Raw genomic sequence first — 14,568 nt, 5'->3', positions numbered from 1 at the left:
CTATAATATAATTCAATGACAATATTTCAAGCTTTTGTCACAGACATGTTTTTTGAGCCGTAAATATCATCAAATTAAAGCATATAGCTACACACCAGACATTGTTATTTGCTGTATGTCACTTTTTATTGAGACATTGGAAGGTGTATGCCATTCCTGTTCCCATGGTATATAGTCACAGGTGGATATAAACTAATTGTCAAGACATACCATCAAGGTTTTTATTGTTGATGGTGGTGGCAGTCTAGTTTTACTCTCCAGAAATGTAATTGTTGCTTAAAGATGTCTAACTGTTGACAGCAATTAGCTATTTCTTTGTGTGTTTTTCAGCAAACCCACTGCTTATTAATTCATCCATGCAACCCGATCTGACAGTGTCGCGTACCTACACCAGCCCCATGTGTTTTCAGGACTCCATTGACAAGGAGCTGATGGCCGAGCGCTCACTCCTTGACCCATTGCCTGATCTCAAGGTCAAAGGTCAGAAAATACAACTGTTTTGAAAGGCCACATTGGTGATAGTCGACTATATTTGGAAAGGCAAGAATGACAGAGTAGCATACAGTTCTGCTGTTGAAGTCAGAAGGATAATCTATCTTGTTTTTTCTCATAAGGCATAATTTAAGAAAGCTGTCATAAAAAATCACATTGAAGTCATCCAAAATTAGCTATACACCAGTCACGTCCCCCTTAGTTAGTTGTTGCTACACTTGTCAAGCGTTCCGTTCTCGCGAAATATATATGCAGTTTACAGTCGCAGAATTACTACTTGTAGTAAGTTTTGAGGTAGAGGTAGAAGGCTTGGGCGGTATCCAGGTTTTCGTATCTTCTTACCTTCCTGGCAGTTCACCACGTTATATAACAGTGTGTAAAAAAAAAAAATACGTAAAAGCTGAGCTGCTGGTGATAGAAGTCATTGTAGTATGACATTGTCTAGCCTACAAGACAAGCTTGGTCTGGCTCACTGTTAGCATCGGGACTAAACTGGTTCATCTTATTGCGTTGTAAGATGATGTCAGGCAGTTTCAGCTGTGTCGCCTACCAAGTTGAAGGCATACACTACAAAACATAACCTCAATACAACATCTCCATATCAGTTTAATAGAAAGAGGAGTGTCTGTCAGTGAAAGTCATAACATAGGAATTTCGAAATTCACTGGTATATTCTTATACTGCCTGAACCTAAGAGGTAGACAGAAGCAGGTTTGTCATATCTATCCAGCATCCATAATTTTTTCTGGCAGATGGACGCTTCTATTAGCTATAGCTAAACAGCTAATTTAGCTAAAGTTAGCTCCATTAGCTGGTTGATATCCAGACAGGCCAACGTTGTTAAACACAGTGTTCATCACACTCACACTGCCCTGGTGTTTTAGGGTTTTGAAAGGCTTAATAAAAGACACCACTCTCCAACCTTTTAAATGTAGTTGCTTTTTTTGCTTCCCCATGCATGCTGCTTCGGGTAATGTAGAAATCCTATGCTTGACAGGCTTGACGAGCCAAGTGTCGGGTGCTAAGCAATGACTGGGCAATCAGTGTATGGGGGAGGCTTTTTAATCCACTATTTTGTTGCTGTTACTTATTCCTGTTTTTGAGCACAAATGACTTTTCTGCAATCAAAACTCTACAGGATTGTCTTAAGGAGGTTGTGTCCTGCATGGACTCAAACTTTTTAAGCCTGAATAAAAGCAAAACTGAAATTGTGGTCTTTGGGCAAACAGACTGTCTGAAGGGCTGGGACAGTGCCATTGGCCCATTAGCTTCATTTTCTCGCCCAAGCACAAAAAATCTAGGAGTGCTTCTTGACTGTGGTTTTAAGTTTGACAAGCAGGTCAGTGCAGTGGTGAAAAGCAGCTTTTATCATTTAAGACTACTGAGTAAAATCAAGCCCTATCCCTAAGAAAGACCTGGAGAGAGCAGTCCAAGCCTTTATGACATCACAGCTGGACTACTGTAATTCGCTGTACTGCGGACTCGAACGGCGCTCTCTTCGCCGCCTCCAGGGGGGTACAAAATGCAGCAGCCCAGCTTCTGACAGGGAAAAGAAAAAGGGAGCACATCACCCCCGTGCTGGCCTCATTACACTGGCTCCCTGTATCTTTTAGAGTGGATTTTAAGATTTTATTAATAGTTTTTAAATGTTTGACTGATACTGCGCCACCTTATCTTTCTGACATGCTGAACACTTATGCTCCTGCCAGAGCACTAAGGTCAGCAAACCAGCTCCTTTTGAGTGTCCCTAAAAGCAGGCTTACCACCCGAGGGGACAGAGCCTTTTCAGTGGCAGGACCACGGCTGTGGAAAAGCCTACCCCTTCATGTTAGATCTGCACAATCTGTAGATCAATTTAAAAGCAGGCTAAAAACACACCTGTTCTCTTTAGCTTTCAACACAGAATAAGCAGGTTACATTGGGTTCCACTATTTTAATGTTCTATATTTCTATCGTATTTTATTATTTTATTGTTATTTTATTCTGATTAATTGATTCCATGTGTACAGCACTTTGGTCAGCAGAAGTTGTTTTAAATGTGCTTTATAAATAAATTTGACTTTGACTTTGACAGTTTTCATTGTATCTGTAGGGGTGGCAGAGAGGGCAGAGTACCATGTCATGTCCCACCCTCAGACGTTTCCAAGGGGCCTGGCTCCAGACTATAGAGGGGTTGCAGTGGGGACGACGCTGGGCAGAAGAGGCAAAAACCTCTTCACCCCACAAGTCTCTTTGACTCCCAGCAGGCCTCTCCACAAAGCGACTGCAGTGTTTGGTCATGCTGGAGGGAGACTGGTGGTACCTAACACAGGTGAGAAATTTCATTTGATATGCTCCTGTGTGTACACTGAAATTCCTTCAGAAATCAGAGAGAAGCTGAAATCTGTAGATTACCACACTTTGAAACAACAGCAAAGCTTATATACGCCGTCTTGTATTGCATTTCAAAGTTGTTTGACCTTGTCAGTGCTGGACATGAACATGAATATATTATTTACTAAACTGATGAGGTTAGACAGCAATGGCCTTTTTAACCAACCAATACACCCTGACAATAACAACAATCAGCATTTCTCAACTATGTAAGGTATTTCAAACCATATTAAATGCATGATTTTTTTGTTTTGTTTTACTACATAAATTAATTTACAAAGGATGCATTTTAGTATTAACATTTTAAAGAACATACTGTACAAGAAAATGTAATTTAAACCTGCGATGCACAGTCTACCACATCATTCAGGCAGCTCTTTCTCGTGGCCTACATTCATCATCCTGTCCCTTGTGGGGCTTTATCTACTGCACTGTAGATTGGCAGTGTTTATCATACAGTAGAATATTGTGTATGTGTGTGTCTGTGTAAGAAAGAGACTGCTGGCAGCATTGATTCACAAGGCCGTTGGGATTTGCTTCCCTCACCATATTTCTGGGGCCATCACCTCTCTGGCTGTCACCTTTAGTAAAGAGACCTGACAGCCAGGCAGGTGTGTGTGCATCTCTTGCTGTGTGTTGATCAGTTTTTTCATGCCTCCTTCTCTGCAGGTATCAGTCTGTTGGTGCCTCATGGGGGGATCGCAGAAGACACTACCTGGGAAATGTACATGATCATCAACCAGGAGGACAGCAGGTGAGGGACCCTCACTGAGGCAGAGCAGTCTGCTTCGTAGGCTGCTCTCTTTTAATCTTGCAGCCCGTCTCATCCCTCTTCCTTCCACGTCGTCTCCTCCTCTCTTTGCCTTACATGCTCCACAAACATGTACAGATACAAACAGATCCTCTCATGCAGAGAGAACACAGTCACACGTGCTGTACACATACTCACATACAGAAGCAGACATACTTCCACCCAGCAAGGCGTCCTTGCTCATCTTGCAGACACTACAGGGGAGGACATGATGTGTCACCAATACATTGGCAGCTGTAGACAGATTGCATTACTGCCTTAAGCAACTGTCTCAGCATAGAAAGATACACTCCGTGGCTCTGGTAGCCTGTTTTGTGTTTGTAGACATAACTGTGACAATATCTCATCCCATTGTATCTGGTTAGAGTGGTGAAAATTGTGAAGTCACGATGATTAGTGATATTGATTTGGTTTTTGGTTCAGGGAAACGTGATATGTAACAAAGTGTAGATGACAGTTGCCAGTCAGCAGGAGTCTATTTCTGTAATTTTGCCGTCGAGATCTTCACAGAGCTATTGCTTAGGGAGAAAATGGCAAGATAGATAAGAGCCGTTTGAAAAGGAGTCTAATACCTTTGACTTCTTTACAACAGAGCCTCAAAAGCTATCTGACAACCAGAAGTCAGGTTTTGGACATGTTCTTGATTTATAGCAGACACTATCAATGTGTCAGCAGGTCTGTGTGAAACCCTGCTAGCGAGATATCACCTTAACAACACGGCTAACCGCCTGTGCTTCTCAATGAAATTTGATTTCTACACCCAAGGGAGAATCAAAAGTGACATTTAGTGGCATCTGAAATTCAGCTGTCATCTCCCCTCGCCTCCACCCACACGTTAAGTGCCTAGGGTCATCTGGGTGAAGATACAGATCAAAGGTCACTTATAGGTTACGGTACATTGCTCGGTTAGTGGGCTGGTTTTACACTCTCTTGCCTAAAGTCTTCCCAGTTCAGCCAATATGCTGCCCTCCAGGCTCCTGTTTTGCTCTGATAAGCCTGATGCTGTTTACTTCTCTGGCTGTCGTTTAAGAAGCTGCAGGAGCTGTGCACCACTGAGCTGTCAGTCAAAGCCTATCTTCTGACAGCCGCAGAGTCCAGAGGAGAAATTGGATCCTTTCTTCCCATTCAAACCTCAGCCATCTACATAAAGACGATGCTTTCCCCTGCAAAGAATAGGAATCGATCCGCTCTGGCTCGGTTTCAGGTGTTCGCAAGAGCTTTCGTACATCCCCTGGGCTTTATGAGGTTGTTTTGTGTGTGATCTTCTCTAACTCAGCAGGGGACGGTGGGTAGTCCAAGGAGTGTGTGACAAAATACACCTGATATGTTATGACTCACACACGTTTGAGTGAATGAGTTGAGCACATCATATCATGCTCATTTTTGAGCAAACTATTTGCGGGGTCTCACCTATTGCTCTGTAGTGTCAGTCATACCTGCCTCAGATTACTCTTCCTTGTAAAAAATTGGTTTGTGGTTGTTGTTGATGTCATATTATTTGTACTGTCCTGTTGGTATCAACTGAGTTTACCAACTTCATTTTGTACTAATACTTTGCTGAGCCTCTTGAATCCAGATATTCTTATTAAAGTTACCCTTAGACGCTCCCACCAGGATTTTGCAGGCCTTTCAGTGTTTGTTGCAATCTAAAATGCCTGATTTTGCGGCAGCTTTTCAAAAAAAAAAAAATGCATTGAAAGTTGTAATGTTTTGGGGTGTTTTCTGCGATGAAATTGTGGGATGTTTTTTTTTACTTTAGAATTATAGTTGAATCATCAAACAGTCCCTCAAGGATTTCGCGGACCTAGCTCTAACCCTAACCATGCACATTTAAACCAGCTTACCTGGATTCTTTCAGCGTTTGAATTGACCGCTATGCAACAGCCTGTATCACAGTGATTTGTCTTGTCTGACACCCTACAAGCCTTTCTGCCACTCTGTGTATCAATCACACTTTATGTTTGACCACAATACTGCACGTTTTGCAAAACAGATTACCCATGCTTTGGTGAAGAAGATCGATTCTGTTCTTCATGGTCCTTTTTTTTGTCTGCAAATGTGAGACGCTGGTATCACACATGTCTGCTGTGAGTTTTAAACAAGGAAATGACAGGCTGATGCATGACAACAGTTTGTGGGAACAGCAATGATAGGTCAAATTTGCGGAGAAGTTGTGGTGCCATATATAGTTGTTGTTGCTATCGTATAAGCAACAAGGCTGCCTATTTACTACAACGTTATTTTGGAGTGCATGGCTGGCCGCCTTACAATTGTTGTCTAATTTTCACTCTTCTTTTAACTCTCTGTTCATCTCCGCCAATTTCTCAGGGAAATATCTTTAGCTTTTAAATGCTCCACTATGTTCCCCAGCAACTTTTGCTGGAAGTGCATAATGAAAAGAGCTGTCTGCTGCAGCTGAAAACAGTGCTGATGAAATTTGTGAGAGTGAACCAAAACAGTAAAGTTGCCTACTGTAAAATCCAAACAATTAAAATGTTCCTTTTACATTACACTTTGTCATTAAACCCATCGTTCATATAGACATTAGGACGATGCAGCTTTAAGCCGCTGTAGTTAAAAGACATATATTTAGTTTGACAAAATCATATAATGCATGCCTACACTTAACTGAAGCTTTAAAATGCCATCAGTAATAATGATTTTCTTTATATTAGCTAGTAGCTAACAGTAGCTACTGATACTCTGAGGATGCCGAGTTTGACATATTTGATTGTAAATAGCTCAAAAGCTGTTTACATCATGTTCTGGGGATTATATTCAGAGTAACAGGGACACTGTTTCAGGAAAGAGGTTATTTTTCATTGAGGTGAGCACCACACCTCCCCTGACAATCTGACCGGCTACATACCACTATAGCTTTGTTTTTTGTTTGTCTGTTTTATTTGGGTGTACTCATAATTTGACTAAAAATATTGCACAGTTACAGAATCTGAGTTTTATGTCTGTAAATTAGTTAAACTCGGACTCCATATTTATGTGTAGACAAACTGTCAAACGCTAATGAGGCATTGTCAAAATGTTATTTATAATTGTGGTCTCACCAAAATAAAAAAAGCAAGCAATGTCATGCTGGTTGCTATTGTCTGAAAAAGTAAAAGAGGTGTGTTGTGTGTAGTCAGACTACGTAGATTTAACTAATAACTCAAATCTGCTATCTACATTTTAACCATCATCCTGGAGTGATATTCTTTTGTTCTCATAACCACAATCAGAGATGCTAAATAACCATATTTAATCTTTGCTCACAGGCAATCTGGCTAATTATCATAGTCTGAGCAGCAGGTTACCTTGGTTTCCTCTGAGCCTGGGGCTGATTAGCACAAAAGTGCAGCTGCAGGGCCACAGTGCTGTCTGGATGTATGATTTCAGTTTTAGACAGCAGATCATAACCTCTTTTAATTTTTCAGCGTTCAGTTGGTAACAGCATAATGAAGAATAAACTTCCACACAAAAAGTGTTACAATAACAGGAGCCAAACACACATTGTGCCACGTGGGAACGCTGCACTCTCAGCATGCACATACATGCTCACCCTTCACCTTCCCTCTGCCGTCTTAAATAATTGTCATAAAATAATTGTCATGCGTCTTACAGGTAATTGTTGCAGGGATAGAAACTATTAGAAAAGTTCAGTTTTTAACTTTAAGATTTCAAGTTAAAATAGGAATTAACCCCACGATGACTACCAGTAGCTGTGTCTCAATTCCATGCAACATACTACTAGTAGACAAGGTATACTACAGTAATTGTATGATCTGAAGCAATTAGTCAATCTATTGGTCAGTCAATAAACATCTAATCATTGGTCATTTTTCAAGTAAAAATGCCAAACATGTTGATTGATTCCAGCTTCTCAAATGTAACGATTTTTTGATTTTCTCTGTTTTATGTCATTATAAAATGAATATCTTTGGGTTTTGCGGGGGGTGGATAAGACACATGCCTTTGGTGTGAGAGACACTGGTTCAATTCCCCACTGTGACACATCCACCAATGTGTCCCTGAGCAAGACACTCAACCCCTAGTTACTCCAGAGGCATGCGACCTCTGACATGTATAGAAATTGAAAGTCGCTTTGGAGAAAAGCGTCAGCTAAATGAATAAATGTAAATGTTTGGCTCTGCTGGTTGGACTAAAATAAGACATCTGTAAATGTCCCCTTTGGCTCTAGGGCTCTCCCAGTTAATCACAACACTTTATTGGGAAGACGATTAATGAAAATTATTGTTACATGAAGCCCTAATAATTTACTGTCCGTGTACTTTATTTACTAACAAGAAATAATGTAATACAACCCTGTTTACAAAAAAGTTGGCGTGCATCACCTCCTCTTCTAACAACACTTTGTAAGCATCTGGGAACTAAGGAGACCAACTGCCGTAATCTTTAAAGTGGAATGTTTTCCCATTTGTTCCATTCTTCTTGCTTGATGCAGGATTTCAGCTGCTCAACAGTTCGGGGTCTCCTTAGTTGTGCGTTTCATAATGTGCCAAACATTTTCAATCAGTGACAAGTTGGGACTGCAAGCAGGCCAGTTTAGCACCCGGGCTCTTTTACTGCATAGACATGCTGTTGTAATATTTGCAGAATGTGGTCTGGCCTTGTGGCTTTTATTTATATTTATACAGCGTGCCAACTTTTTTGGAAACACAGTTGTACCAGCATTGATTGAGGTCAGCCAAATGCAACTTTTAAATGCCACTGTAGTTAAATTCCTCAAAGAGAAAATAAGTTAAAACAGAAGAAACTTAATTTGAGTGAACAATAATAATTTATCCCCGCGACCCTGTACACAGGATAAGCGGTTGACGATGGATGGATGGATAATAATTTATTGACATGTACAATTAATATGAGGAATGTGAACAGTTTTTGGCGATTAGACCCTATTGTAAAGATACGGTATTAAAAGGGATGGTGAAACCATAGCTGGGAGATGAGAGAGAGAGCGAGAGTTGTGAATGATTAAAGCATAAAGATTGTCTTCCTGGTTGAGCTTGTTTTTTTGAAGGATTTAATACTTTTTCAGACCTGTCTCATCACCGTCCTTTTTGGGTGTACATCAATGGCACAAAAAACTAGTTAACTACCATTAATATACATACTCACTTTGTTGATGCTTTATTTTGTGACTACTTCATCATCAACAAACTACATTAGAAAAGCCTGTTTAGAATTAATTTAGCTTAGTTTAGCTCACATATCAATATGAGGTGTATCCTATAAAAATTATACTTTCAATGTCAACATCATTCTCACTCTGTTAGTGTTTCCTCAATTTGTGTGCATACAAGTGCGGGTCCACACTGACATTAGTGATGCATCTGTGCCTGCATGTCAGGGTTTGTCTCCGCTGCAGTTGTATTAATGATGCAGAGAAATATCCACGCTGCTCCAGTGACAACAGCACCAATATTGTGTCCTAGATATGTGAGGTGTCCAGCCGGGCCAACTGCATGACCGATGGTGGTCCCATTGATTGCTCTCAGTCTTCATGGCTTCCAGCCAAGATTGGGCCCCTGACCAAGAGCAGCTTGGCCCAGCTAATCTGTCACCATGCTGCCCAGAGCAGGCTTCATAAGCTCCATCGACCCACAAAGCTTACACGCTGTGTGCTAACGCCTGTCCTCCCTAGCCCCACCGTCCATTAGTCTTGGTGCTTTAATCTTCTTCTATCTGTGTGTCTGTGTGTCAGCTAGTCAGAGATTGATTCATTATGAGTGTCCAAGGATTTGAATTTGCTTCGCTCATAGGCAAGGATCACACTCTGCTACAATATCTGAATGATTATTTAAAGGTCCAGTGTGTAAGATTTAGGGGGCCGTATTCCCGGAGTTTGGCAGTCATATTCTTAAGTATGTTTTCATTATTGTATAGACACCTCAAAAAAAAAATTTTTGTTGCTTTAGATTAAGCCTTTTATATCTAATTTCTCCTACACGCTTGTGAGGTGAGCGGTATTCAGTTGGTTGCAACCTGCAATTTTACCACTAGATGCCCCTAAATCCTATGTACTGCTACTTTAAGCTGTGATTTATTGGTAGTGATGTTTATGTCTCCATTTTCATACAAAAAATGACATAATTTTATATGATATAATGTATGTGATATCATGAGATTTGCATTTGAGTTTTAATATGTACCTTTACTGTACCTCTGTGTATGCAGTACTGTGTCCGAGGACGGGCCAGAGACCTTTTTGAGCCCCGCAGTCACGTACGGCCCACCAGGCCTTGACCTGTCCTGTCCCATAGCCATGACCATTGCCCATTGTGCAGAAGTCGCTGCTGATAATTGGACCATTCGACTAAAGAGACAAATGCCGGACAACAAGTGGGAGGTGAGCAATTTCTATTAAACGTCAGCTGTAATTATCAGGTCCAAATTCTTTCCTGTAACATCAATGCAGAATGTTAACAAATGCTAACACACAACTTTCACCAGCAGCCAGAATATCAATATGAAGTGATAAAACTGCTACAACTTACTTTGATGAAAATTTTCATCTTGCAGTGTAGTCATGCAAGCACGGAGCCGATTTCAGGGTTGCCAGCTCAGATTCGTCATTCTGCATAAAGTTCTGCTTTTCAAGCTCTACCTCATGCAGTTATGTATCCAAAGGAAATGTCAGACCAAATGCAAATGATGGTTATTAGTCATTGAAACGTTCATTTCTTTTTCAGTTTAATGATAATGGTATTTTAAACTAATACTCTTTCACGAATTTGTGAATTCTGGGTTGCAGCTGCTTATACAAATACTAATATGTTTGTACATACTGCACATGCTTCTGTATGTCTGTTTGTTTTTGTTATTTATAACAAGGCAAAACTATATCTGAAATGTTAAAATGGCTGTTATGATTCCATTATACCATATACGTCATTTTGCAAGGTACAACTGTGTTGTTACTAGAACACTTGCATATGTACGTTTTGTACAGTGTTGATGAATGATAATTTCATTACTGTAGATAAAGGCATGAGGGAATATGTATCATCTCAATTATTCTTGAAAGTAATTATTATACTGGAATCACTATCACTGAATATGTACACACTGAAATTGGATTGATGTGAATTGCAGAAAATGCTAGCCACCAAATGGATTCAGCTACTTTAACATTATTATTTTCATCTGAATCAAATAACTGAGTGAGTGTGTCCCACCCAAGAGATAAACACATACAGACAAAGACAGAAAAAGAATAACGGCTAAAACATAGAAATGGTCATGGATCCACAAGATCTAGTCATTAAAAGTTTTAACAGAATCTAGTTCTAGTTGTGTTTCTAATGTGTTTCTGAACTAGCTATTTAGCTATATTGAAAATGAAATTTGCAGACAGATTTCAATTGGGGGGAAAAACTGCCCTCTGTGTGATGTAAAAAAAAAAAAAAACAGATCAAAACTGGCAAGTGTGGTTTTTAAAAGATTTAAGACGTTACTGCTATAAATACAGAAAAGTGCTACCTCTGTGATTGCTGCAGTGAGATGTTTTTCTCACCTTGCTCTTTCAGTAAAATAACACCTCTGAAAAGTCCTTCAACTCTGCCCTGTAGAGTTACTTCGCACTTTCACAGACTTGTCCAGGCATCAGACTTCAATTCAGACACCCTCTATCCATCTTTTCATGTCTTTTCGGCAGTGTAGACATATCTAAGATGCTCTTTTAATGTTTAACTAACCTCATCAAAATGCTTTGGGGACCTCATCGAGGCAGAGTGATCCCGGAGCCATCGAGTTTGCGTGACCTTGAAGGACCTGTGGCTCTCTCCCAGCCTGGTTCTTTCACTCTCTGTGACATTTACACAGATATAATTTGCCAGAAGCCGTGTTGCCCAAAAGGCAGCTATCAAAAGACCCATCACTGATGGGAGCTATAATGCCATCAGAAAGGAGAGAATAGGAGAGAGAAGCAGCAGAGAAGGAAGAGACAGACAGAAATACGCAGACAGGTTCAGAGTTAGAAATGGAGATGTTCTCCAAGAAAATGTAACGCCATGACCCGTCTCTGTCACTGTGAAATAATGAGCCCTATATCTAAGGAAGGATGCTCACTCAAAACCTAATCTCTGGAATTAGTGATATAATGGGAGATGGAAGTCTTTCTCCCCCTCTGTGTTTTTCTCTTCCCTTCTCTCTCGCTCCGTCTGCCTCTCAGTGCCATTCCCATTAAAGCTTGCACTTTTGTACTGCTGGAGTTTGACTCCATCATTTCTCCCCGACTGCCTGGCGGGGATGAGCTATGTCGTGGAGATCCTTCATGTCTGCTGCAGCGCTAATGGGGCAGGTTTAGGAATCTGTGGGCCCCTGCGTGGTTTTATATGCCTCAGCCAGGCCATATGCAGAGGGGACCTGTGGGTCACGGTTATGTTTCAAAGGTGGTTTCGGGAGTACAAGATGAGGAGCAATCGACCGTCAGATACAACTGCACCCCACTAGTCCGTTTTGTCAGTGTTACTGTATCCCATCTGTTAAGTGAGATGTGTGATTATTCATGTGGCTCTCGTTCAGGTTTGCACAGTTCCTGATCCTGGGTCTGTGTATGAGGGAATGTTTCTGGTTTACTGTCTGTGATTTCTCTTAATGATATCTTTAATAACATTAAAGGCCTCAACAGGTAATAAGCTAAGAGATAATAATAAATTCTGCCTGTTGAAACACATTCTTGGCAGAAATTTAAATGTTAATGATCATGAATCAGCATGCTCAGCTCCACTGTGTACAGCTTGGTGCTAAATCCTCAAAACCAAACATCGAAAATCATCACCAAGACAGCTTTCTAATATTGAGCTGTTCTCATAATAAACCCTAAAATGAACTATTAATGGACTGTGTGCTTAATGCACCGGAACTAAGTCAGGTCTCTCCTGATGTATCTTCCCTCCAAAGGAAGTGATGTCTGTGGACGAGGAGAGCACGTCCTGCTACTGTCTGCTGGAGGCCCAGAGGTGCCATGTGCTGTTGGAGCATCCGGGCCGCTACGCCCTGGTGGGGGAGCCGCAGAACCAGGAGGCAGCCAAGCGGCTGAGACTGGCTGTGTTTGGTAGTCCGGATACGAGCAACTCTCTGGGCTTTACCCTCAGGGTCTACTGTGTGGACGACACGCCCCACACATTTCAGGTATGAGGGAAGAGGGACGATACAGAGAGAAACAATGACGAAGCCGGGATGATTCCGTTTAATGCTATTTGCTTGTTTGGTCAAAACAGTTATTTCCTTTTGCTTTGACCAGTATACATGATAAGTCATGAAACAAGAGAAAAGGTCAGAATTTGTGTTCTGTATTTGTTTGCCCTGGCTCTGTCAGGCTTTACTTGTTTGCAGATAATGGTTACTGTCGTCACCATCATAGATTACGGTATTAGCATGCCTAACATTTGCCAATTAGCACTAAATACAATGCAGAGCTAATGCTGATGTGAATGTCATTAGTTTTGTGAGCATTTGGTCAAAAGCCAAATTATTGGACAAAGTCTAATTGAAATACCCTGATGATGGTGCTAGATGGAAATTAAGGGATCATCAATGTTTTCCTGACCATGAATGTATTTACCCAGTGGAAATCCATCCTATATATTGTCCTGACATTTCCCTCAAAACCACAAATGTCAATGTCCTTGTGACTCTAGAGGAGAAGTCCAAGGATCACCAGTTGTAATACAAAATTTCTTGGCAATCTTTTCAATAGTTCTTGAGATACTTCATTCTGGAACAAAGTGGTGGACAGACTGACCTACTGACCGACAGCCCAACATCGCCTTCCATAGATCCTCCAGCAGAATTCTACTTTATGATTTAACATACATATATGAGATAAGAAATTTAAATTGCAAGAGTTTGGTCGATGCGTCTGGTGGTTTTGCCTGAAAGAATTGCTGTCTGAGTTTTTCTGTGCTCCACTGAAGATCTGCGTGTTCAGTAACATTGCCACTGGGAGATGCTTGATGACTAGGAGACAAAGAGGGACTTTTAATTACAAAGACAACAGATGCTCCAAGGTTGCTTCTCTGCCCTTTCTTTGCGTAATTAAATTTGCTCTCTGTTAATTAAATGTGTTTCAGCGTTGCATTCCACATGACGAGTATTTGAACGCGTTAAGATGAGACACATTCTTAGATGCAGCACCAGTTCATCAGTGTGCTCTTGAGTGGTGCTTTGTGAAAAATCTGCCCTTGTCCTTGCAGTGTTGGACTCAAAAACTCAAACACACCTCTTTTTGCTCAAGTGTTCTGGAGCCAAAAAATACTTTTTGCAAGACTAGTTTGTTTCCTATCTTCATTAAACACACACAGCTTTTCTGAAGTGGTGTTGTGATAGTTGTTCCGAAAAGTAGCCCTGCTTCACTTTTGGCTCCACTCGAGAGGTAGAATTGTATGTGAACAGAGAGCAATTGGATGTAGGTGCCAATTCGCTCCACCTCTCCATCAGTCAGACATGGTTATTTGTTCATTTGTTCTGTTTTGTTGGCTTTTGTTTGTGCTTCATACGACAATTAATTTCCCCTGTGAGCTTGAAGCAGGAACTGATCGGGTTCAAGTCAGCCTGTATGCTTTCCATTTCCCCTCTCTGCGCACTGTGTGAATGAGCGGATAAGCACCATGCACACCAGACTCACATCTCCACCCCTCCCTGCATTCCCAAGACACACAAAATGTAAACACAAACAAGCAGGCACATACCAACACATTCACATATACGTTATTGTTCTCCATAGATCTGGAAAAAAGTCAGTAAAGTATAATATTGACAATAGACTTTTGTTTTGATTTCATCTCTGTTTATGTCTTGTCTTTGTGCACAACCAATGTTTGACTAACAGTCATGGCTGCTCTCTTTATCTGATTTTTGAGGCTCTAGCAGTGCCG

At 40.9% G+C, this 14,568-nt stretch overlaps 1 protein-coding gene across 1 annotated transcript in view; it reads left to right on the top strand.

Annotated features, from left to right (window-relative positions):
* The window catches only part of LOC119914541 (netrin receptor UNC5D-like), a 182,759-nt gene that overhangs the window by 159,268 nt on the left and 8,923 nt on the right, over positions 1-14,568 (top strand). Inside the window, exons 10-14 of the mRNA XM_038733895.1 lie at positions 331-480; positions 2,585-2,803; positions 3,535-3,619; positions 9,866-10,037; positions 12,593-12,823. Coding sequence (XP_038589823.1) covers positions 331-480; positions 2,585-2,803; positions 3,535-3,619; positions 9,866-10,037; positions 12,593-12,823 — 857 coding nt within the window. The remainder of the gene's footprint in view (positions 1-330; positions 481-2,584; positions 2,804-3,534; positions 3,620-9,865; positions 10,038-12,592; positions 12,824-14,568) is intronic.

Source organism: Micropterus salmoides, unplaced genomic scaffold (genome assembly GCF_014851395.1).
Source record: "Micropterus salmoides isolate LMB-PRFRI ecotype aquatic unplaced genomic scaffold, ASM1485139v1 Ms_hic_scaffold_20, whole genome shotgun sequence".
Classification (NCBI taxonomy): domain Eukaryota; kingdom Metazoa; phylum Chordata; class Actinopteri; order Centrarchiformes; family Centrarchidae; genus Micropterus; species Micropterus salmoides.
The sequence above is the reverse complement of the archived record's forward strand: the minus strand, read 5'-3'. Positions and strand labels throughout refer to the sequence as shown.